The 24,818-nt window shown below is 47.2% G+C and overlaps 2 protein-coding genes across 11 annotated transcripts; one reads left to right on the forward strand and one right to left on the reverse strand.

Annotated features, from left to right (window-relative positions):
• The first annotated feature begins 604 nt into the window (after positions 1–604).
• Positions 605–9,767, forward strand: ZFP57 (ZFP57 zinc finger protein). Of its 4 annotated transcripts, none has more exons than XM_061398589.1 (5): positions 605–677; positions 2,960–3,461; positions 3,918–4,044; positions 4,481–4,585; positions 5,422–9,767. In XM_061398589.1, the coding sequence occupies exons 2-5, from the start codon at positions 3,276–3,278 to the stop codon at positions 6,711–6,713; spliced, it is 1,710 nt and encodes a 569-aa protein (XP_061254573.1). In that variant the 5' UTR covers positions 605–677; positions 2,960–3,275; the 3' UTR covers positions 6,714–9,767. The 4 variants fall into 4 exon arrangements, with proteins under 4 accessions (XP_061254573.1, XP_061254572.1, XP_061254575.1 ...); XM_061398588.1 differs by lacking the exon at positions 605–677 and adding an exon at positions 760–847; XM_061398591.1 differs by lacking the exon at positions 605–677 and adding an exon at positions 760–847 and having other exon boundaries at positions 4,505–4,585.
• MOG (myelin oligodendrocyte glycoprotein) lies at positions 5,231–20,588 on the reverse strand. 7 transcript variants are annotated; one of them, XM_061398619.1, is made up of 8 exons: positions 17,840–20,588; positions 16,373–16,720; positions 12,081–12,194; positions 10,546–10,566; positions 10,195–10,215; positions 8,425–8,541; positions 8,079–8,099; positions 5,231–7,694 (listed from the first exon to the last, which is right to left on the reverse strand). In XM_061398619.1, exons 1-8 carry the CDS (start codon positions 17,922–17,924, stop codon positions 7,681–7,683), a joined length of 741 nt encoding a protein of 246 aa, XP_061254603.1. In that variant the 5' UTR covers positions 17,925–20,588; the 3' UTR covers positions 5,231–7,680. The 7 variants fall into 7 exon arrangements, with proteins under 7 accessions (XP_061254603.1, XP_061254605.1, XP_061254602.1 ...); XM_061398621.1 differs by lacking the exon at positions 16,373–16,720; XM_061398618.1 differs by having other exon boundaries at positions 5,231–8,099.
• Positions 20,589–24,818: the final 4,230 nt, after the last annotated feature.

Below are 24,818 nucleotides of genomic sequence, written 5' to 3' on the forward strand. Positions count from 1 at the left end.
CTCATTTTCCCCCTTTGGGCTCTAGGTGATGGTGGTTGGTGATTGTGTGTTTTTGTTTTTGTTTGGTTGCTAAGTCCTGTTAGACTCTTTAGTGACCCCATGGACTGTAGCCAGGCTCCTCCATCCATGAGATTTTCTAGGTAAGAATACTGGAGTCGGTTGCCATTTCCTTGTCTAGGGGATCTTCGCAACCCAGGGATCAAACTCAGGTCTTCTGCGTTGCAGGCAGATTCTTTACCATCTCAGCTACAGTGGTGAAGAACCCGCCTGCCAGTTAAGGAGAGGTGGGTTTGACTGTTTGGTCAGGAAGATCCCCTGGAGAAAGGAACGGTAACCCACTCCAGTATTCTTGCCTGGAGAATTCCATGGACAGAGGAGCCTGGTGGGCTAGAGTCCAAGGGATCACAAAGAGTTGGACATGACCGAGCTACGAACATATTCTTTACCACTGAGCCACTTGGGTAGCCCAACTGTGTGTTTTCTTCAGAAATAATTCAATCCCTTTTCTCCCAAGAGTGAGTTAAGACTGGAAATGAAATCCTAGCCCTGGGTGGGACCAGCAGCTACAATTGGTAGGAGGGATGGGCTAGTGGGATGGGCGGATCCTTTTTCTTTTAAGCTTCCTAGATTGTTTTGAACTCTTGACTTTGGCGGTCCCACAAGCAAAGCCAGGCAGGGTACGCGGTGGGTCTGCGGAAACCGGCGAGGAGAGTGGGGTCGGGACGGGGTCCTGGCAGGGCCGGGGCGGGGTCGCGGGCTCCCGGTACATTTGCGCTGGGTTGGCGCGGCTAGCCGCTGGCCCACCGGAAGTCCTACGTCCTGGAGCCCCGGTCCTCGGCAGCGGCGGGTGAGTAAGGGCAGCGGGGAGTTGAGCTCGCGGTGGTGGAGGCTAGTGAAAGGTTTGTCCTGCGATCTTCCGCCCCTGACCTCGGCAGGCGAGGGGAGCATCGCGCCCCTAGTCCTGGAGGAGTTTCCAAGCCCTGAGGGCCCCTGGGGAAACCTGGACTGGTCAGGGTGTGGTCCGGTGCGGCGACCACTCACTCCCTGGGGATTCGGCCAAGAGCACGGGCTGCTAGCACGTGTTGAAAAAGTCAGGGTCCCAGCAACGAGGTTTCGGGGCAGACGGGAATCGGGCAGTGCAGTTCCCGTCAGCGGGACCGGTTCAGTGGGTACTGGGTAGCGGGCCACGCAATCTTGAGCGAAACTCTCCGTCCCTGCCCGCGGGAGCCTCCGAGGCTGGGGTCCGAGGCCGGGCGCGAAGTGGCCGGAGGTGAGCGCCATGGGCCCGCGATCTGACCGGGCAGAGCTAGGACCGAGCAGAGACCCAAAGGCCGGATGAGAAGGGCGAAGGCCCGAGGGTCGTTCTGCTTGGCCGGAGGGCAGAAAACTCCAGTGGCTGAAGCAGCGGCGAGCGGGGCGGCAAGGGCGGACCCCCGAAGCCTGGAGCGGGTGTTGGGGATTTCAGTGGTTCTCAGAATAGCTACAGGAAACACTGGACGGGTTTGGGGTTAGAGATCGGGTGGACTCAGAGCACTGGAAAATGGCGACACATTCCCTCGAGGGGTTTACGTTCTTGGAAGGGCGGGGACGGGCCCTGAACTGATAAACAGGTCTGCGCCTAGAGTCGTGTTAACCCAGCCGCCTTGCACTAGCCGGCCAACCGGTTTGAGCTCTGGGGCGAGTGGATGTAGAAAGTACTATCGAGGTCAACGTGCCAGGGGCAGGCGGCAGCGGCCAGAAATTCAGACTCCATAGTTATGCTTTCTCCCCAAACCAGACAACCAGCCTAGAATCTGGACCGAGCGCCCCTGGCCACCACCCCCAGCAAATGCTTTTGAGAAAGACTTACAACGGTGGGTCTTTCCTGAGGGAAAACAAGAGAACCAGAACTTTGAGGATACGATTATAGAGACTTTTGAAGTGTTACTTTTACTGTGTTCCACGGGCTAGTAGGAGAATAATCCAGACCTGCACCATCTCACCGCTTGATTATGGATGGGCTTGAAGCGAAGGGAGGGAGGGACCAACTTCACCTCCTAGGAAATGCACCTTTCCTGTCAGCTTTCTTTTTAGCAATCCTATTAACTTCATTGTTGAACGCCCCTTTCCTTTCTGGCATTTTCAATTCTACCACCTTTCAAAAAAGTGAAAGGAAGAACGTCAACAGGTTTTTAAGTCTTCATTCTTTTCATTCCATTCATTCCATCTGGAGGGAGGCCTAGCGGGGTGAGTGGCAGTCCGCAGGAGGAGGTGGGAGTTCCACCATGTTTGGGCAGAGCAGGAACGTCCCCGGTTGGACCGCAGCTCCAGCGCTGGCTCCCTGGGAGCCAGCCCTGTGTAAGTGTTGGTTGTTGGGCTGTTACCCACTTTTTTATTTTAACGGTCGTTAAACTAACTCTGCTGTGGGGCATGCAGGATCCCCATAAGGGATCAAGCCTGGACTTTTAACCACTGGGCCAACAGGGAAAGTCCCTTCTTTATTATTCTTTACAAGGATCTGTATGTATTAAAAATTCACAGAATCATCCTAGATGGGATCTTAGAGAATCTCCTTTAATCTTATTTTCCAGTAAAACCACATCAGAATGCAGACACTTGCACAAGGCTGTTTGTGACAGAACCAGGGCTGGTTACCTCAGGCATATGCTTTCTTTCCAGAATACCATACTGCCACCCTAGAGGGGGCTTTGGGACAGCGGGAATCTTGTCCTCGGTGATAGAGCCCAGGCTTTGAACACTAACTGCTGTGGACTGGGAGCATCCCTGAGCAATTACCTAGCATCTCTGTACTTTAGATTACTTAAAATGAGGTTATTAATCATTACCTCATGAGGCAATACTGAGAGGTTTTAGGTACAAATAAGAGGTTCAATAACTCTTGGTGTTTCCTGACCAAATTAGGAAGCTGTTGTTCCTCACCCCCCTCTTACTGATAAGTTTTGTTTCTCTCTGACCTCAGGTTCCTGGAGGTGGGCAGCAGCTAGAAGCAGGGTGAAGCAGAAGGCAGACGACGCCTGCAGGGCTGCAACCTGGCATTACTGAATAGTGACTGCTGAGGCAAGGGGGACCAGGTCCCTGAACTCTGTGGCTGAGGCTTGAAGGGAATCAAAGGTGTTCTCAGCTGTGAAAGAGGAGAGTTTGGACAGCAGAACAAAAAAGGAAGATAGTCCCCTGGAGCAGATATCTTTGACACAGGAGGCCAATTCAAACCCTTTGCAAAGGCCTTTGCCAGGTCTCTCCATCTCCTCAGTTGCTGGAAGGTAGATAGCCCCAGGATGGAGCCTAGTCACCCTTGGGGGCCAGACCAGGCATGGATAAAGCTTAAAAGAGACAGCATGGAAGAGAAGGTGTCTGACCAGCCAAAGCCAGTGGAACCTGTACAGAAGCTGCTCCCTCAGGTGGACGAGGAGGGTCTGCCGAAAGCCTGGAAGGGAGAGTGCTGGTGGAAGGAGTGGGTGAAGGTGAGGAGACCAAGCGAGAGGAAGGGAGGGAGGGCCCGGGTCCTGGACTCCAGGAGCTCCTTCATCCATTATCCTGTCTGCAGACCAAATGGAATCTCAGAAGGTTCCAAGCTGTAAAGCATCCAGGAGAAGGGGCTCCGAGTCCTTTTTTCAGCTCCCATACCAACCTGGAATCCTTCAAGGACTACTTGCTGAAATTCATCAGAGTGGCAGCCTTTCATCCTCCCTACTTTCATTCGTACATACCCCTGCCTTCTCCCCCTGCATTGTTCTCCCTTCCTCTCCACCCTTCCTTTCCTGTCTGTACATTAAAGTTGCTGACTTTGTACTTGTCTTTTCCTATTCCTATTTCTTCTCTCCTTCCGTGGTTTTCCTTTTCTCTTAGTGTTCTAAACCTTTAGACTGGATGTCTGTCTGTCTGTATACAAACTCCCCGAATCTTTCCTGTTCTTCCAGAAGCCAGTCACCTTTGAGGATGTGGCAGTAAACTTCACCCAGGAAGAGTGGAAATGTCTAGATGTCAGTCAGAGGGTCCTCTACCAGGATGTTATATCAGAGACTGTCAGAAACTTGATGTCTGTGGGTAAGAGGCTGGGGTTCCTCACAAGCTTTCTGTCCCAGGCCTTTGGAACATCTGGTTTCCCTGGATAGGTAGATCAGCTCACAATTATCTTCACTGATCCTTGGTTTTGGTTCTTTATGTTCCAGGTGGGAAAGATCTGGGTTACTAGGCTCAGGGTGAAAGAAGGAATGAAAGCTTGCATGAAGGCAAAGATAACACTTGTAACATGATAACAGTGTTTTCAAAGAATGCAAATCTGCCTATTCAGCCAGCCAGTATATCCTGAGTCATATGTACCCGGCACTTTGTTGGAATCTGGCCTTTTGTGTGTCTCCTTCCAGCACTTAAGTGTCCCAGATTATGGCTCTTAAACCACAGATATGCAAGAAGGGAGCCCCTGACGTGTGAAGGGGCAGAGCCTGGGACCTCAGCTTTTCCTCTCCTTCCCATTCCCCAGATGGAATCTTTCTGTCTAATCTAGATCTGATCGCCAAGCTTGAGCAAGAAGAGAAACAGTGGGAAGCGGATCTCTGTTCCCCGAATGGAGAAGGCTTTCATTCAGGTGAGAATTGCAAAGGAGAGAGGAGGGTGAAAAGGGCCCAGGATGCCTCAGGAGGATGGAAATGCCTAAGAGGAACAGGGGTCTGTATACCTGGTCCTAGCTTGCATCCTTCCTGCCTGGACATCATCTGCTCAAGTCCCCTGGCTTTAAGAAGATGAGTATCTGAGCCACTCAGGACAAGTGAATATCTTCAGTTTCCAGGGACTGAGAGATTCCATGTCAGTTGCTTATGGCAGCGATAGCCTCTTGATTAAAAAGTCCTTCCCAAGAGAAAAAGAAAGGGATGGGAGATAAGCCTGATGCTGAGTTGGACTAAGGATGACTTGTTCCTGAGAGTAGAATAAGGACTTGAGAGAAATTTAAGTCTGAGTTGACCCCAGTCCTGGTTTGCCGAGACAGTTCTGGTTTATGCTTCTCACCTTAGCTTGATTCTTAATAGCACGTTCTGGTCATCCAAGTGTCCCAATCCTTATGATATATTATGAGGTCACCTGTGGGTATCTGGGGTGTCTGGGAGTATGATCAATATTGCAAATGAGAGGAATTAACACATGCATTGTAAATAAACTATACTTTGGTAATTGAAAAAAGAAAATGAAAAGAAATGGATTTGAAGAAATGTGGTTAAAATTTTGCTCTCAGATATTGTTGGAAGATGCCAGTTAAATTTTTATTTGCTTTCAATTTGACAACCCAAAAGTTTATTCTTATCTCTGGTCTCTGAGGTGTAAGAGTGAGGGTGAATGTCGGGTGGGAGAGGAAGCAGTGTGGACTGAACAGACAGCTGTGTCAGGGCTGTCATGATGAATCCCATCATTCTTCCTCATTTCCTCCAGGAGGCAAGAAGGAGGAAAGCCAAGAACAGAGTCAGAGTTTGGGAGATGAGGGGACTGTTGATGAAAAGAAGGCCTCCCTTGCTCACAGAGGCTTGGGCCCAACCTCTCCTCCAGCTGGGTCCCCGGAAAAGACGCCAACATTGCCAGAATCCTGGGCTCGGCCAGCCTTTACCTGTCACACCTGTGGCAAGTGCTTCAGCAAGCGCTCCAGCCTCTACAACCATCAGCTTGTTCACAACAGCGCCCAGTGTGGGAAGTCCTTCCAGAACCCCAAGGACCTCAGCTCCGGCCGGCGCAAGCAACCCAGGGAAAGGCCCTTCCGCTGCTCGCTCTGTGGCAAGACCTACTGCGATGCTTCTGGACTGAGCCGTCACCGCCGTGTCCATCTGGGCTACCGGCCCCATGCGTGCCCCTTCTGTGGGAAGTGCTTCAGGGACCAGTCTGAGCTCAAACGCCACCAGAAGACGCACCAAGGCCAGAAGCTGGGGGCTGGAAACCAGAAGCATATTGTGAGGACTCCGGATACCAGAGCTGGATTACAGGGCCTGGCAACAGGGAACCATGCAGCAGTGGCTGCGACCCAAGGACCCACACTTAAAACCAAGGGTCCCAAGACTCAGCCCCAGCCGTCAATAGACAGGAACCAGGTACCTGCCACCAAGAACATGGTAATCACTGTGAGAGCTCAGGCCCCAGAGCCTGTGACCAGGACCCCAGCCCCAGAGCCTGTGACCAGGACCCCAGCCCCAGAGCCTGTGACCAGGACCCTGGCAGCCAACATGCGAGCTACTCGCCTGAACACCAAGTCCAACTCTCACCCAGAGAAGCCTTCAAGACTCAAGGTCTTCTCTTGCCCTCATTGTCCCTTAACTTTTAGCAGGAAAACCCGTCTCTCCAGTCATCAGAAGGTCCACTTCACAGAGCAGTCCAACCGCTGCTTCCACTGTGGCAAGTCCTTCACTTTATTCTCCGGGCTGATCCGGCACCAGCAGACTCACTGGAAGCAGAGGGTCTACTGTTGCCCTATATGCGACGTCTGCTTTGGGGAGAAAGAGGACCTTTTGGGTCACTGGGGGGGCTACAGAAGCAAGGGGCTATTCCTGGGCAGTCCCCACAAGTGCTGGGCCATCCTGGGTCAGTGGCTTGGCTTCTTTCCCAATGCCTCTGCTGTGGCAGGGAAGGAAATGGATCTTTCTCCTGGATCCAGACCCTCAGGAAAGGGGAGGAAGGGAGAGGAAAAGGCACGCAGAAGAAAGAAAGCAAAGGCAATGAAGGTCTTAGAAGGGAAATGAATGGCCTGTCCGCCTGAGGTCTTTCTCTGTTTGGTTTTCCAGAGGAATGACCTACAGGGTAAGGAGACTGGGATAAAGGAAGAGAGGTGATGGGATAGAGGAGGACATACAGAAAGGAAAGGGGACAAGAAGTGGCACTTGGAAACTTGTATTGTTATTAATTAGCACCTAGCTTGTTTCTTTAGACCATCAAGTAGTAATTGTTCAAAAAGACAGTGGATCTCCATTAGGTATGAAGATGAGAGGGAAAGGATGAGAGAAGGGAAAGTCTGAGGGGCCCATCTGGATGGGGTGTGGAAGTAGAAGGGAGGTGTTTAAAAGCAGGCATGTTGCTCCGTTCTCATCCCTTGCTCCCCTGGCTCCTCGTTGAGCCGCTCAGGCAAGATGGAGCTCTGGCCAGCACTCCATGGGTTTCTCCCCAGGTCCTCGCTCTGCAGATCACTTGGCTCTCTCTTGCATATTGTGGACTTTTCCTGCACCTTCTCTTCAACCCTTCACACCCCTCAGCTCTGCCTACCAGGGCTGAGATTTTGGAAGAAATGACCACCATTTGCAAAGCTGATGTGTTGTAATTTGCAACGAGGAGGTTCCTGGTCTTCATTTCATGGCAGAGACCCACTTGTCTGTGTTACTCTGCAGCACAGGTGTCCTCTGACAGAAAGAAGAACACCTGCCTGGCTGTAGCCGGAGAGGACTTCAGGTGGAAGACAGACCAAGGAGCAGAATGATGTGGGCAGCAAAAAGGGGGAGAGGAGGGAAGGAGCTGGGGAAAGGGACAGACAAGGTAAAGACAGAAGAGAAGTGGATCCTGTTTGGAATTCAGAGCATTCCTGGAAATGCAGATTGCAATGTCCCCGCAGCGAGGAGGGAGGCCAGTGAATGTGCAACTCAATGGATGTGACATCCCCAATGACTGATCCTTGGACCAGCCAGGCTCTTCTCCATCCCAGCCAAGATGCTGTATCCTTCAGAAGGGGTTTCCTAGAAGGAGGAGAAAATAACTTGAAAAAGCCGTCAACAGTTCCTGTCATGAAACTGTTAAACCAGAGAGAAGAAAGACCCTGAGGAGCCACCCAGCATCAGAGGTGAGGCCCAGGGCAGCTGCTGTAGGGAATGGATGAACGAATGGGAAAGGAGGCAGTTGGAGTGGGATTCCTGATAGTGGGGCTCCTAGCTGGGACAGATCAGGCAGCAGATTAGAGTGCCTTCAGCGCCCATTCCCCAGGAGGAGACATCCCTCCACCCAGGCTTGCCAGCCCCTTCCTTTCCTCTTGGATTTTGATCCCTCAGTAGCCCCCTCTTCCCCTTGCTGCTGCTGCTCTCTGTCTTTTGCTTTCAGCTTTTAAGAAAGTGAAGAAAACTTACTTAGCTCTTCAAGAAATTGCCCTGAAAACAAAGAGAAATAGGTGATGAGCGGAAGATGACTGGCTCCTCCCACATCCTCCCTGTGGACTTTGTAGTCACGCCCCTCCCCCCTTCCACTAAGAGACCCCTCAAGTCTCAATAAGTGGTTCGCTTCTTGGATTATTTCTATTTTCTGAGAAATTTCTTCTTTCTGAGGAGTCTGGGGTTGGCTATGGGGACAGAGCAGGAAGGACATTCCGGCTCTGAATCTTGAACCCTGCTCCCATCCACCCTCTTTAAGTTTCCTATTCAGGGCTGGCTTGATCCCTCCAGCTCAGTGGTCCTGTCTGCTGCCCCAACACTGCACCTGCTAGTCTGCGGTGTAGCCAGTTATAGCAGATGATCAAGGCCACCAGGGGTCCGAGAACCGGCACGATGACAAATAGGGTTATCTTCCAGCAGGGCACCATCAGGAAGTGGGGATCTGAATTATTTGCCACAAAACAAACAGGATGAACATGTGTTCCCCTCTTGTGTCCCACCCACCCACTCCATTTATTATTGCGTTTCTTTGGGATTGGGGGTTCTTAACCTGCGTGCCAAAACAGTTTGGATAGAATCCAGGGAGTTCATGAATTTGCATGAGAAAAGCACTACATTTTTATTTTCACTAACTTCGAACTGAATTTAGCTTTTTCTTCCTGAAAAAGGACCATAACAAATCAGTTATCAGTGGTACTTCTGACTTTATCACCAATGGAAACAGCATTCCCATCAGAGTTGTTTCTGAAGTCTCAAAATACTGTTTATCAATATTTTGAAATACCAGATTGTTAGACTTGCCACTACATTTTATTATTTAATCTATAGTTTTGTTATTTAAAGAAATATTGGTTGCTTTAATCACAAATTTGTTTACATTTTGATAACTTTCAAAATAATGATTTTCTTTGTAATCATATGTGTTGTATTTTATGTGTACATTTCAAAACATTCTGGGAAGGGAGGGGTTCATGAAGCTTCACCAGACTGTTGAAGAGTACAGAGTTAAGACCTTTGTTACTTGAATCCTGTAAAACAAAGATGTTGGTCCTCCCCTTTGAGTTGGAGACTGTGTGTGTTTTTTTCTGCACACTGATTAAATGCCAGGGTGGAGCCAGGGACACCTCCAAGCCTTCAGAAGCAAACGCTGTTTGGGAAGGCTGCTCAGGGCAGGGACCATATTAAAATTTCTGCAACATCCACTGAACAAGGATTCGGGTGCCCTCCTGTTGTAGGCACTGTCCTTAGGCACTAGATGATCTGCAGTGAACAAAAAGGACAGAAACCGTATCCTTGGGCCAACCTTTTTTTTTTTTTTTTGCTGTGTGGCATGCAGGATCTTAGCTCCCCCACCAGGGATCAAACCCGTACCCGCTACAGTGGAAGTGCAGAGTCTTCCACGGTGGACTGCCAGGGAAGTTCAGGCCAACATTCTAGGGGGGGTGTCTTCACTTCCCCCACTAAGTCTTCCCCGAGGAGTCAGTTACTTATTCTGTACTCATGAAAACTCATTTTTCCTCATGATTGGTCAATGATGTATATGTACTTTCATTCACCAGTTAATTTATGTGTATGTATCACTTCCCCAACTAGACATCAAATTGATGTGCAGAGGCACTGTTTACCTCTCCTTTGTAATTCCTGAAAAAATAAAATCATGTACATAAAGTATTTGTAATTCCTAGAATGAGTTAACATTGGGAAGCTGTGTTATAGTACCACACATAAAAGTGTGTGCTTGTGTGCTCAGTCATGTCCAACTCTTTCCGACCCGTGGACTGTAGTCCGCCAGGTCTACAGTGGGGTTTTCCAAGCAAGAATACTGAAATGAGTTGTTATTTCCTCCTCTAGCGATCTTTCCGACCTAAGGATCGAACCCACATCTCCTGCATTGCAGGCAGATTCTTTATCACTGAGCCACCTGGAAGCTCTAATTAATAATGCTATTATCTAACCAACCCTAGATGCAGACGATGACATTCAAAGAAAGAACAAGAGAGGGAGAAGACCAACGGGGAGCCGGGAGTCCTTATGTCCCCAGGTGACAGGAGTCGAGTGAAACACCAAGCTGACCTGGGGGGCTGCCAGAACTTACCAAAAGTCCGGTGGAGATTCTCTGAAAGAAGAAAAAATGCAAATGAACTTAGTAGTGCACTGGCAATGATCCTTTCTCCTCTGAGCCTTTGTTATTTAATCACTTGCAATTGTTTGTAGTTGTAAGTCGTGCACAATGATGGAGGAAGGGGAGCTGTAGGATTTTACTTCTGCTCTCCATGAAGGCAGGGAAGAGGAATGAAACTTTGTACGACTGGTTTTAGGAGTTTTAAATAGAGAAGTTCTTGCTCCAAGGGAGCACAAGGTGTTGGGACAGAGGCAGAGATGGTCAGAGAAAATGACCATTTCAGTTATGAGGAAGGTCTGGGGAGGGAAGGTGCCTGGAACTCACCTATCTCTGCCCAGAGTTTTCCTAAAATAGAAAAAGGCGACATTGTTAATTCTACCTCAGGCAGTAGATGGAGCCCCTCCCCACCCACTGCCCTGGGCCTTTGTGCAGGCTCTTTTCTCAGCAGCCTGGGAGCATCCTTAGAGTGAGAACCAGATTTGAATCCTGGGCTTCAGGCTCATTCTTTGGCTACTGCCTGGTTTAAAGAAAGTGGAGAACCTCGGTAGACAGCAATGTCCACCAACACCCTGAACCAACCATTATCTCCCCCACTGCTGTCTGCTCCTTTTCCTGTTGGCTCTGGGGTCACACAGGCACTCCACCCTGCTGGGTTGTCAATTTGTTAATCTAAAGCTACTTCCCATCTGAAGGAGGAAAGAAGGAACTAAACATTTAGTTGAGCAGCTGCTTTGTGACTGGCTCTGTATTAGGCACTTTACATAACACTGTCCCCTACCTTCTGGGAGGGAGGGTGTTATCTCTGCCTGACACAGACAAGGCAACTGAGACTTGGAGGAGGGTTCTGGTCATTGAGCTGGACCCAAACCCAGGCCTCCCAATTCCACTGCTGCTGCTAAGTCGCTTCAGTAGTGTCCGACTCTGTTCGACCCCATAGATGGCAGCCCACCAGGCTCCCCCAACCCTGGGATTCTCCAGGCAAGAACACTAGAGTGGGTTGCCGTTTCCTTCTCCAATGCATGAAAGTGAAAAGTGAAAGTGAAGTCGCTCAGTCATGTCCAAATCTTCTCAACCCCACAGACTGTAGCCTACCAGGCTCCTCCGTCCATGGGATTTTCCAGGCAAGAGTACTGGAGTGGGGTGCCACTAGTCAGGTCCTTTCTCCTCAGCCATGTGGGTGAAGAGGTTACTGAATATCTGGGATGAGGTCATGGGGAGAGAAGACCCCACCAATATCACCCCTTCATATACTCCAAACCGTCCTTGCTGCTTTAGCCTGTTAGGAATGGGAAGGGGAAGGAGGCCCTATAGGCTTTGGCTTTGGGAACACTTGGTGGAGGGGAGAAGTCTTGACATGAATGCTCTTGGGCACAAGAGGCAGCTTCAGACAGCTGGACCCCAGACCTCGATGTTGGATGGAGAAGGAGAAACACCTATTATGTGGTAGGGAGTTTTACTTATAGTATCTTTGTTTAAACCTAATAACACAGACCTGCCAAATTCTGAAGCTCACACTCTCCCAGAAGGATAAGCTGCTGTGTATGGTACAGGGGCCAGAAAATAGGGGTTTCAGTTTGAGCTCTGCCACTTACAAGCTGTACCAGCTTGAGTAAATCTCTGAACCGCTCCAGGCCTCAGTTGCCTCCTCTGTAAAATGGGGTTATTGCATGTCAGCCCTACCTCTTATGAAAGCTAAAGGTCCTGTTGCCCAAATGATAATTACATTCAGCAAGATATAAAACTTGTCATTATGGAGTTCTGAACCCAGAAGTCCCTCAAGAATAGGTATCAGCTGACCAAGCTCCAAGAGGCCAGGCACTTCAGGGACGGTCCCCCGCCAGCCGCCCTCCAGCCTGTACCTCGGAGTCTGCGCTGCAGGCACAGGAAGACGAGGCCCACGGTGATCTGTAGGAGGAGCACTGGCAGGACCGCGATGAGCACCAGCACGCTGGGGTTGATCCAGTAGAAGGGATCTGAAAGGCAGAACCAGGGAGGCCCAGTGCTCATCCTCAACAGCCAGCACAGCGCCCAAAGATGACTCAGAACTGACATCTGAGCTTAGGCTTAAAGGAAAAGTGGTTGTTTCCAGGCAGGGCCGGTAGTTTAGAATGACAGGAGTCTATATATTGGGCAAGTCTTGGAGAGTTTTGAGAACCACACAAGGGACTTAGATCTGACCCTCAAGGTCACGGGGGTACTCTGAAGGATTTCTTGATGAGGAGTAACAAGATCTGACACACTGACTGCAGGACGTGGGGAGGGGTGGGGAGTCAATTAAGAGGCTATGATAAGAGTGAAAGTAAAAAACCTGAGCCTGAACTAGGACAGTGTAGGAAATCGAGGTGAACTTAAACAGGAGAAAAAGTCTTTTTAGTAACTTTTAAACTGAAATGTAGTGTTTCTTTCAATTATGTTTATAGGTAACACTCTGAAACAACATGAACAGAACCTGAGACTTTCTCATCCTTAAAACACACAACTATTTTCATATCACAGTTGGTGCAGAAATCTCAAAATATCATTTATGTTCACCGTTTTGAAATGACACTCTGATCAGGGCCACCCCATATCTTATTTAAAAGTAACCTGGAGCAACAGGATTTTGATAACTATTTTAGTACAGGTATGTATTCGTTTCAAATATCCTGAGAAGGGGTCCATCGACTTTACCAGTCTGATAAAAGGGTGCGTGACGCAAAGAAAAGTTCAGAACCTCTGTTCTGGAGATTTTGAGAAAGTGGAATCCATGGATTTGGTAGATGTGAACTGGAAATGGTAAAGAGAGAGGGGTGATCTTTGCCTTTCTGGTGCCATCTAGTGCCCATTTTAGAGTCTGCCCTTCAGTGCCTCAAAGCTTTCCTGGTGTAGTCTCAGCATGCAGGGACTACGCTTTTCATTTTGTTCTCTGCTTTAGGGGGCTAAGGGCTTCCCTTGTGGCTCAGTTGGTAGAGAATCTGCCTGCAGTACGTGCGACCTGGGATCGATCCTGGGTTGAGAAGATCCCCTGGAGAAGGGAAACACTACCCACTCCAGTATTCTGGCCTGGAGAACTCCATGGACTGTATAGTCCATTGGGTCGCAAAGAGTCCCACATGACTGAGCGACTTTCACTTACTCACTTAGGGGGCTAAATAAAGATACTGACATCAGGGTAGGCATTAAGTCACAGCAAAAACCCTCAAACTGGTTTCGTAGGTAAAAATACCACCCTTCAAGCTGTAGTTTCAGGTTCTTGTCTGTTACTGTGTCCCCCAGGAGAAAACAGTCAACTCTGCTTTCAAAGTTCTTATCAGAAGTAACCTGGAGCAACATGATTTAGCAACTACATACTTTAGTTCCTTTCTTTGTACACCTTTTATATTTTAACAAAGGGTTAGAATCACAAAATGAGAGAAAAGCAAACATTGTGAGACTTCTGATATAAAGTGATAAGTGAAGTATATAGCATCACCTATGAACTATGCCTGACAAAACAGATCAAATGAATCTGAATCTGATGGTGCATATTCTAATCGATGAGTTCACAGGAAATAAAGCGTATGGAACACCCTGTTGAACAACATGGGAATGAAATAATGGAGAGGTCTACAGGGCGAATACCTGCCTGTGGATCTTGTTTGGATTGGATTCAAGCAAACAAACTGCAAAAATGTATTTATAAAATAATCAGAAAAATGTGAACACAGACTGGGTATTAATAAGAATTTTTGTTAAAGTTTAAAGATGTAACTAATATTTTGGTTATGATTTTGTTTTGTTTGATGAGTTTTTCTGTTTGAGACATACATTCTTGAAGATTTAGCAAATGACATGATAATGCTGTCTAGGATTTGCCTGAATAACTCAACTGGGGAGGAAGTTAATGAGTGTGGTTGAGTGAAACAGGTTGTCTGTCCCTGGTTCATAACTGCTGCAGTCAGGTGATGGGAACTGGGAGGCTCATAAGAATCTCTCTACTCCTGGGACTATTTTACAGTTTCATAATGAAGAGTTTAAGGAAAGGTTTAGAGACAACTAGTAACAAAATCATAAAATTGACAAGAAAAATGTAAAGTTGGAAAGTGAGATTAGAAACTCTCCAGTACTCTTGCCTGGAAAATCCCATGGATGGAGGAGCCTGGTAGGCTGCAGTCTATGGGGTCACTAAGAGTTGGACATGACTGAGCGACTTCACTTTCACTTTTCACTTTCATGCATTGGAGAAGGAAATGGCAACCCACTCCAGTATTCTTGCCTGGAGAATCCCAGGGATGGGGGAGCCTGGTGGGCTGCCGTCTATTGGGTCGCACAGAGTCGGACACAACTGAAGAGACTTAGCAGCAGCAGCAGCAGAGAAAAAGGGAAGGTAATTACACCTGAGAATCCCATGGACAGAGGAGCCTGATGGGCTACAGTCCACGGGATCGCAAGTGTTGGGCATGACTTAGTGACTAAACCACCAATTACACCTGAAATTTGGCAATCACATGCTTACTGCATTTTGGTCCTAAATTTGTCTTGGCTTCCTGGAGCCACAGGCTAAGTGAGTGGTCCCTTATAAAATACTCTTTTTTTTTTTTTTTTGAAGACTCTTAGGCATGCAGATTATAAGACAGGAGGAAGTGGGTTGGATTATGGAAATCCACCCAAAGGAAAACTTTCTCCCCAGGGAGGTTTTTTTTTTTCTGAGGGAGTGGGGATGGGAAATGTATTGGGGGAGGCAGTTTTTGAGCAAGGAGGAAGTTACTGAACAGGAATGAGGAAAATCAGCCAACTGGAGAGGTTGGCTCTCCAGTTAGACTCCCTTGCAGGTAAAAATCCCCCAGTAAGAACAGCTGTATGAAGAACATTCTGTGCCACACAAAGCTATTTTCACATGCCTGAAATCCCTCTGTAGAAACAGTGCTTTGTTATCCCACATACAATGCCATCTTCTGGTCCCAGCACTGCGACAGTGGCCCTTGAGACCCAAAAGTGATCGATTGTCTGATGTTTGTGCTGCAGGTGGGGAGGAGGGAAGGAAAATGACCTGAGGCTCTGGCCTCAAAATATTTTTGATCCTCGATTAAATAGCAATTAACTTTCAAATCTCCCCCTCCTTGTACACATCTTAACTCCTCAGAGATAGATAAAACAACAAAGTTTCAAAGTCATCCATCACACAAAACATACTGCAATGAAATTCTGGAGAAAGGAAGCAATGGAGGTAAAATCTATAGGTAACATCTCTTTCTATGAATATAGTCAGACATTTGTTCTACTTGTTTAACTCACTTGTAGTTACGTTTATCAGGAATATATTCAACCTCATCTAATAAAACACTACAAACACATCAACTGAGGAATTCATTGTAATAGGATTTGCAATAGGACCTATTCCTAGCCTTAGGAATAGGGCTCTTATTCATAACAAATAAATAAAAAGACAATACAAAGCAAAACAAGAAGGGAAAAAGTCCACTTGGATACTTTGATTAACTTTTAGATAATTCATATTCCCCTTGAGTAGCACAAAATAACACACAAATGGATTATTCTGGATTTTGCTGCTTGCATTTATCATTTTTTTCTATTTAAGATAAAGAATTTCCCTAGGCATACCCACAAATGTACACATTATATATACATTTTTATATAAATGATAAGTATGATGATATGGATAAAATTACAGTTGTTTTTCTTTTTGTTGGATCACACCCTATCCTCCCTTCTTTCCCCCAAAGTGAACCATATTAATTTTCTTACCGATGTCTTTTTGTGTTTCTCTGATATAAAACATAAGGTTTTGTCCTGTTCCCTATATTCTGTAGCTGTCTTTTATTATCCAACAATACCTTGTGAAATGCCTCCAGGATGTCTGGTAGGGCCCTAAAGCAATTTTTTACATGGCTCCATGATATTTACTATATGGATAACAGTGTTTACTCAGTCACTCCCTACACTTGGGTATGGACTCTGATTCTGGCTTCTTTCTCATGTAGAGTAATGATGTAGTAGACATTGCGGGCATATGAATTCCCATGTGTTGATGTGTGTATCTCTATGAAGTTAATTCCCAGGAGCGAGCTGTTTGGGTTGAAGGATCTCATCTCAACTGAGAGAATGGTCAGAGGCTCAGAGGAAAGTCTTGGCCATCGAACAGATGATACCGACTGATACACACACTACTCACCTTCCACTTTCAATTCCATCGCTGCCTCCTCTTGGTAAGAGTGATCTCGGAAGAAGCAGGTAAAACCTCCTTCATCTGAGAACCTCACATTCCGGATCCTGAGGGTCACCTTCCCTTCCCCAATGGTCTCTTTTAGCAGCTGTGTGCGGCCCCGGTATTCAGGTGCCTGCTCTTCGTCTTGGTCCTTGCCATTTCGGTAGAGATGAACCACCCTGGAGAAGGGGGGCCGATACCATCCCACCTCCATGCCTGTAGCGTTCTTTCCTGGAGATATGCGACAGGGCAATTCCACTTCATCCCCTACCAGCGCCCGGATGGGGTGCCCTGGTCCTATTACTCTGAACTGTCCTGTCCAAGACACCAAAGAAAAGAAACTGAGTGTCACAGGGAACCTGGACAAACAAGTCCTTCATGGGAAGGAAGGGCTGCTTCAAACAGGGAAAGAAGGAGCTTAATTTTTAAGGAATTCTAGAGCCAGGGAAAAGCTCAGTTTTTCTTAAAGGTCTCTGTTTGGAGAGATACAGCGAGTTCCCTGCATAGATCATTCTAGCCAGTGGCCATCCCAGCCCCTAGGAATGCGGCCAAACATTGCTCAGTTTTATGGTCCCACGGGCCTTCCTGTTCAGACTTGGCCAGATTGATTGTTATTTTCCCCTTAGCGGTTTTGCTTTGGTCACTTCACTGCTACCACCTCTCTGTCACTTCTCAGCTCTCTGTTCTTGTTCATACCCTGGTCCCAGATTCTTCTCTGAGATCACCCTAGACTTGGCTCTGTTTTCTTCTTCATTTCCTCTGTATCTTCAGCCCTCTCTATAGCTCCTGGACCCTGCCATACATGCTCCCAGTCTGTTTTCATCTGTGGGACGTATCTCCTCGTCAGACTGGAAGCAACTGGGAGATGAGGCTGCTTTCTCCATTAGACCTGCAAAGATTTCTTGAAGGCATGCATAGGTCCCCTCTGTTAGGTGGCTCCTTGAGGTTGGGAATGTGTCTTCTGAGAGCAGGGCTCCTCTGTAAAAACTTATTAGTGTCTGATCGTGCAGAACAGAACTCTCGGAACAGAACTCTCAAACATGACAAGACACTTCAACAAACATTTATTGAGGTTTACCATGGGACAAGTGTGACTAAGCATGTTAAAGGTTTCATTTTATTGAACCCTGACAGCAACTCCAAAAGGTTGTTATGATATTCCCTGTTTGATAGGTGAGAAATCAAAGCTGGAAAGATAGGTAAGAACCAAGTTCAGGGAAAGCCCTGAGTTAAGGTCACGTGATGGAGTTGGGGTCCCTTCTGAAGGCTGTAGGGAGGCACTGAAGGTGTCTGAGGGGAACCATGTCAGCATATCTATGTTTTGGAAAGATCACTTGCACGGCAACTTGAGGATGTATTGAAGGAAGTAAGCCCAGAAAACTAGCCTTTCTGTTCTCAGAGTCTCCCCAGGGCAGGAATAAAGAGAAATCTTACCTGCAGAGCTGGAAGTCAACTGGAGGAGGAGGAAGAGGAGGGAGGGGAGACAGCTGGGCAGAGAGGAGCTCAATAAACTGGCCATCTCCACTGTCAGTGGGGACAGAGAGCCCCTGCAGCAGGGTCAGGCCAAGGAGAGGCCCTTGGGGTGCATGTCCCCACCCCTGAAAAAGTCCTAGGGGAGGATCGGGGAGGGCAGAGCTGCCCTGGCCCTGTCTCCTCCCCAGCAGAACCACAGCTGTGCTCCCAGGCGCAGCCCCATGTCATCCCTGCCAGGACTTACACAAAAGGGCTACAGAGCCAGGGGATGACCAGGGCTTGCCTTCCCCACCCCCTCAGAGCTGGAGCAGAGGCTGCCTGGTACCGGGCCTTCCTCCCCCACTCCCTCCTGGCGGCCAGCCTTCCCGGGGGCTTCTAGGATCTGACCTGTTGGGATGAATCACTCACTGGACCTCAGGCTGAAGCTTGTCCAAGTGATCTGCAAGGTCTCTTCAATCCCTCACCTCCAGGCGCTAGCCAAGGGAGAGGGATCTGTGTTGGATTTTTTTAAAAAGTGAAGAAGAAACATTTAGACTTAGTTTCCTATTTCTACCATCTACTGTCATCACCAGGCCATTCATTCCTCTTGATATCTGACCTCCCTCTCTCTCACTGCAAATCTAAATGCCCTTCCTTATGTTCTGATGTGTTGCTTGGATTTAGTTAGCGTCTCCCTCCCAAAGAATATTAATACAGTTTGGAAAGTCACAAGTTGAGTGTCACGAGTTGATTGCCACCTGTGCTTGGAGAGGCAGGTGTGAAGAAAGTATTATAAGATCTGCAAAGTCCGTGACTGTCAATCAACACAGGCATTGAGGACAGACCAGCAACCAGGATGCATCCTCCAGCCGGCGCATCACTCTCCAGTTTCCTCCGTGTCACAAGGAAAGTGAGATCTGGGATGGAACCTGCATGGAACAGACCATGGGGTCACAAAGAGTCGGACACTGAACAACCAGATAAACAAATAAGAATCCATTTTCCTTGCATTGGATGCTCAGAGTCCCAACCATTGGATGGCTAAGGAAGTTGCCGAGAGCTAGGATTTGAAGTCACTCTACCTCTGAAGAGCTCACTTCCCTTACCTCCATGCCCTCGACTGCCTCACATCTTTGTAAAGGGGGTGGATTTCTGGAGCTGGGGTGAGCAGTCCCTTGGATGACATGGTCTCTGGACAAGGGGAGAGAATGGGGAAACAAAGCCGGTGGTGTTGCCATTTACAGAAATCACTATAGGAGCCTCTTTGTTTGCTGAGCATGGAGCACGGTGTGGTCGTGTCTAACAACCCTGTGCTGTTGGTCAGGCTGGTTGTGACGGTCAGCAGTTAATTGTTGCTTTAATTCTGTGTGGCACATGTTATGTGCTCTTACAAATATTCTTCAGTTGTTTCTTGCTCTCCTCAGTAGTTTCCATTTGAGCCACTCCTCTCACCAGGTCTGATAACAGTCTGTGTACAGAGTCATGTATGCAAAGTGACATGCTATAAATATGTTAATGTATATGTTAAACAACACACTATCCATATGTGAGATAGTAAGCACTCAATAAATGGGAGCTTACCTAGATGTTCCCTAAGAGCAGTACTATGTAAGTTTTTCTAGAGAATGTGTAAAATATAGATCATGCACTGTTCTGCTTCTTATGTTTACTTAATAATGCATAATCCCACATTAATATGTAATATAACCCTCTTGAACTTTTGAAAATGGATTCTTATTTGTTTATTTGGTTGTTCAGTGTCTGACTCTTGGCGACCCCATGGTCTGTCCATGAAATTCTTCAGGCAAGAATACTGCAGTGGATTGTCATGCCCTTCTCCAGGGCATCTTCCCAACCCAGGGATCGAGCCTATGTCTCCTGTATTTCAGGCAGATTCTTTATCATCTGAGCTACCAGCTACTAGGTTGCATATAAATATATTCCATTAACTTAAATTAATAAATATTTAGCAGAAATGATGTGTGTCAATCCTTATATTAGGCTCTGATTGTAAAAGTTTCAGCAGGACAAAGAAAAAAGTTTGGTTCTTTTTTGGCCTGTACCATGAGGCTTGTGGGATCTTTGTATCCTGATTAGGGTTGAACCCAGACCTCCCGCAGTGGAAGCCTGGAGTCCATGCCAGTGGAAAGCCAGGGAATTTCCAAGAAGATTCTAGCTTTCTCTATGGTTTCACTCTTGATATGTCACAGTGGCTTTGTTTTCGTTTTTACTATTTAATGTTGCATTTCTTCAGGCATCTGGGAACTTAGGTGGGTAAATGCAGGCCTTCCCACGTGCCTAGGGTCCTGTCCCTCTACTGGGCACAACACATGTGTATGCCTGACTCCACTTCTCCCCTGTGCCCAGGCTCCTGCTGGGGGGCACTGAGGGTGGCAGTGGTTCCTGGGGGGAGCTGAAGACATCTGAAAACCAGTCCTGGGGAGATTAAGAAGAATTAAGAAGAATTAAGAATTAAGAAGAATTAAGAAGAATCTCCTGGGGAGATCAAGCTTGAATCTAGGCACCAAACCCTCAGCACACAGTCTATTACCCCATTGGACTTCTCTTACAAAACACAAATTGAAAGAGAAGTGTTAAGAATTTCAAGATAGCGACATAGAGGGCAATTTCCTGGTGGCCCAGTGGATAAGACTCTATGCTCCCAATGCAGGGGGCCTGGTTTGGTCCCTGTCAGGGAACTAGATCTTGCATGCTACAGCTAAAACCCAGAGCAGCCAAAAAAAAAAAGAAAAAAAGATGGTGACACAGAGCATTAAAGCCCAAACAGTGTTCCCTCCTAACCATGGGGTCGTGTGCAGCTGCACTGGTTGTTCACTGCCTTCTATACAGGTGCAGTTGTTAGCTCAAAGAGCATGTGCAGTTGCAGTTTTAATAAATTGCCCTGCACAAAGCTGTATACTCTGTACATGTGAATATACGATAGCTCAGCTTTCTCCTCTGCAAGTGGAGGAGAATGACATCTGTCCCATTAGGACTGTGAACAGAATTACAGGAAGGAACCCACGGGAACTGTGAATGGTACACAGTAAACACTCTGTAAGTGCCCTTATTTGCTCTCACTTGCAGAGATTTTTTTCTTCTGGAGCTCCTCCTAGTGGTACAAATATCAGGAGGAAATTGATATTTTCCGCTTTTGTGGTCTTATTTTCACAGTATGCTGCTGCTGCTGCTAAGTCGCTTCAGTCGTGTCCGACTCTGTGCGACCCCACAGACGGCAGCCAACCAGGCTCCTTCATCCCTGGGATTCTCCAGGCAAGAATACTGGAGTGGGTTGCCATTTCCTTCTCTACACATGTGCTTAAACTGGTTTGCAAGTTCCTAGGAGACTTAATAACTGATAGACTGTAAATGTCTAATTTCTATCCATTTAGCCCAATGTTTTATGGGTCTACAGAAGAAATAAGAACACTGATCTGAGTCAAGCTGATGCAGGTATCCAGCAAGTAAGTCCTTGTAGCCAAAATTTTACGTTTTATCTATCAATATTTCTTCCATGTTTGTGTCTTCTTTGTTATTTTTCTGAATTTCACCACCTATATTTTAATTTTTCAAAAAGAAAAGCATTCAGCTTGTTATGAATCAGGTGAGTCAAGCATTTAGGCTTGCTCCCAACCCCGCCCCCCACCCCATAAATGGGAATGAATTTGTGCTGATTTTGAGTTGTCCTATGGAAGAGGCGTTAAGCTGTTCTGAGGCTCCTCTTGGAGTAAAACTGGTTCAAGTCAGAGCTACAGTTCAGTTCAATACAAAGGAGAATCTTCTCTCCATCACACTGAGGGAGAGAGCTGGCATCCCATTCCGGGACGTCCAGCCAACTTAGAATGGCAGGTTAGGCTAGGTAACTTTAAGATGTTTTTCATCTGTACAACCTTACGAGAAGATACATTTTCTTCTTTCTTCCCCTCTCCTCCTCACTTCCTTCCTATCTCCATGATGTCTTCACTTTTCGCCAACGCCCCCTAAAGATGTTGCTGGTGAAGGCCCAGGAGGCTCTCCCAGTCTGCCTCGCAACATGTGACGTATATGGCTTTTGCGCCGAGAACTGGTTGCCAGGAGCCCTTGGGGGGCGGGGAACAACGCAAAAGCGAGGCGCCCTCGGACCGAACAGTGACATTCAGTTCCAACGGGCAAAGCTTTTCTTGCTCTTTCAGTTTAGACCCACCTCCCTTGGTTACCTAACTTCCTCCTCTGTCTCTTTCCTCTCCTTTTGTCCAGCCTGGCTTAAGGAGCCCTTAAATGCTGCGGCGCCAATAGCTCAGGAGAGGGAAGATCCAGTTGGCCATTCTGGCACCTGGCCCAGTCCCTGAGAGCACCCACCTGCGAATGGCCCTTCTGTCACTATGCGGTTGCTCCTACGAAGGAAAACGCGGTGGCCATTTTGGAGCTGAGAGACTGTCTTTTTGCCCATCATCTTAGAGTCTGGCAATGACAGTCTTTTTTCTTTTTTTCACCTACCAGAGAAAACTATACGGAGAGAGAATTCTGTTCAGAATTCTTACAACTTTTTCAGGACTCCCAATATCCCTACTCTAGAATATAACAGTCTCTCTCTCTCTCTATGCCTAGATGCTCAAGTGCAAATTCCAGCTCCATGCAGCTGATTGATAAACATGCCAGACTCCAGTTTACTACCCTGCGGGAGAATGTTACCTTGGATAGAAAAAGAAACGTCAGTTTCTTTAACTGTAAAATGGGAGTTAGGGGGTTGATGTGAGGATTGAATGAGACAAGGTATGTAAGGTACTTAGGTCTGTGTCTGGTTCTCAAAGGCCATAATAACACCTTTTGTGCAGGGCCTGCCTGGGCATAGAAAGTCCAGCTATGAGAGCAGGACTCTACCTTGTTTTCCCTGTATCCTCCTAGGCTGGAAGAACGAGGGATACATAATAGAATATGGTTGTGTAAAGAATAAATGAAAAACTGGAATTTTCACCTTCAGCCTTTTCACTGCCAGCCTTTGTATCTCCTCTCAGGCTGTGGGTTCTGCCTTCAGGCACCTTGCATTGTAATCCCTTTAGATCAGTATGTACACTTTTACTTGGTCTATGATCAGACCAACTTGTTAACTCAGAGGTTAGTATTTTTGACTTTTGATCTTTAATCCTGGATTAAGGGCTTTGTGTGATGAGGAGCTTCGGGTGTCTGCTTGCCTGGAGGGAACTATTTTGAGGGGTAGGGATGACCCATGATAAATGGCTTTGGTTGCTTTTCAGGGGCCAAATGTGGCTTACCTGGAGCCAGAATCTCCTCGCCCTTCCCCCTCACCTTTGCCATCCCTTAATATTATCCCTGGGACTTCCCTGGTGGTCTAGTAGTTAAGAATCCACCTTCCAACGCAGGGGATGAGGATTTGATCTCTGGTCGGGGAAGTAAGATCCCACATGCTGTAGGGCAACTAAGCCTACCCACCACAACTAGAGCCCAAGCTCAATAACAAAAGAAGCCCACTTACTGCAATGAAGACCCAGTGCAGTCTGTATATATGTGTTATTCCCAACCTCTACTTCCACAGCTTCCAAGACTTTCACAGGCACAGGACCCAAGTCTTTCTCTTTATGTCATCTTCCCTCCTGCTCTAGGAAAGGAAGATATTTTTTCCTACCAAGGCAATCCATCTCTGTGTTTATCCCAGGGGATGTTGATGCTCTGAACCTACAGCACCCAGCTGCTGAAGAATCCTTCAAGTGCCAGATGAGAAGACTGATGTCTAGATTTGTTAATCCATCAAGTTGATTCAAACATATTCTTTCTTGTTGAATGAACGTTCAGTTTAGTTCAGTCGCTCAGTCGTGTCCGACTCTTTGCGACCCCATGAATCGCAGCACGCCAGGCCTCCCTGTCCATCACCAACTCCCGGAGTTCACGAAAACTCACATCCATCGAGTCGGTGATGCCATCCAGCTGTCTCATCCTCTGTCGTCCCCTTCTCCTCCTGCCCTCAATCCCTCTCAGCATCAGAGTCTTTTCCAATGAGTCAACTCTTCTTATGAGGTGGCTAAAGTATTGGAGTTTCAGCTTCAGCATCATTCCTTCCAAAGAAATCCCAGGGCTGATCTTCAGAATGGACTGGTTGGATCTCCTTGCAGTCCAAGGGACTCTCAGGAGTCTTCTCCAACACCACAGTTTAAAAGCATCAGTTCTTCGGTGCTCAGCTTTCTTCACAGTCCAAATCTCACATCCATACATGACCACTGGAAAAACCATAGCCTTGACTAGACGGACCTTTGTTGGCAAAGTAATGTCTCTGGTTTTGAATATGCTATCTACGTTGGTCATAAATTTCCTTCCAAGGAGTAAGCATCTTTTAATTTCATGGCTGCAATCACCGTCTGCAGTGATTTTGGAGCCCCCCAAAATAAAGTCTGACACTGTTTCCACTGTTTTGCATCTATTTGCCATGAAGTGATGGGACCAGATGCCATGATCTTAGTTTTCTGAATGTTGAGCTTTAGGCCAACCTTTTCACTCTCCACTTTCACTTTCATCAAGAGGCTTGTTAGTTCCTCTTCACTTTCTGCCATAAGGGTGGTGTCATCTGCATATCTGAGGTTACTGATATTTCTCCTGGCAATCTGGATTCCAGCTTGTGCTTCTTCCAGCCCAGCGTTTCTCATGATGTACTCTGCATGTAAGTTAAATAAGCAGGGTGACACTATACAGCCTTGACGTACTCCTTTTCCTAGTTGGAACCAGTCTGTTGTTCCGAATGAACGTTATGACAGGCGTTTTGACTAATCAGAACAATTTGGTTCTCATTTTCCCTTGTCAGCAGCATTCTGAGTGGTTGGTGTTGTAAAGTCATGAGATATACTTTTATCTCAGAAAAAAAATGTTATGGAGAGGGAAAAATATTATATTTATATATTTGACTGTAGGTGTTTTTTTAAAATCCTTTAGCCACAGACATTATTGTTTGAATGTTTGCAACTTTTATTCTATA

Source organism: Bos javanicus, chromosome 23 (genome assembly GCF_032452875.1).
Source record: "Bos javanicus breed banteng chromosome 23, ARS-OSU_banteng_1.0, whole genome shotgun sequence".
Lineage (NCBI taxonomy): Eukaryota > Metazoa > Chordata > Mammalia > Artiodactyla > Bovidae > Bos > Bos javanicus.

Coding starts and splice junctions, on each gene's coding strand:
- ZFP57 (XM_061398589.1), top strand. CDS start 3,276: ATGGAGCCTAGTCACCCTTGGGGGCCAGACCAGGCATGGATAAAGCTT. Junction 3,462..3,917: donor GGTGGAAGGAGTGGGTGAAG/GTGAGGAGACCA, acceptor CTGTTCTTCCAG/AAGCCAGTCACCTTTGAGGA. Junction 4,586..5,421: donor TGGAGAAGGCTTTCATTCAG/GTGAGAATTGCA, acceptor CATTTCCTCCAG/GAGGCAAGAAGGAGGAAAGC.
- MOG (XM_061398615.1), bottom strand. CDS start 17,924: ATGGCCAGTTTATTGAGCTCCTCTCTGCCCAGCTGTCTCCCCTCCCTC. Junction 16,721..17,839: donor GTTGACTTCCAGCTCTGCAG/GTAAGATTTCTC, acceptor TGTCTTGGACAG/GACAGTTCAGAGTAATAGGA. Junction 12,195..16,372: donor GATGGAATTGAAAGTGGAAG/GTGAGTAGTGTG, acceptor TCTGCCTTTCAG/ATCCCTTCTACTGGATCAAC.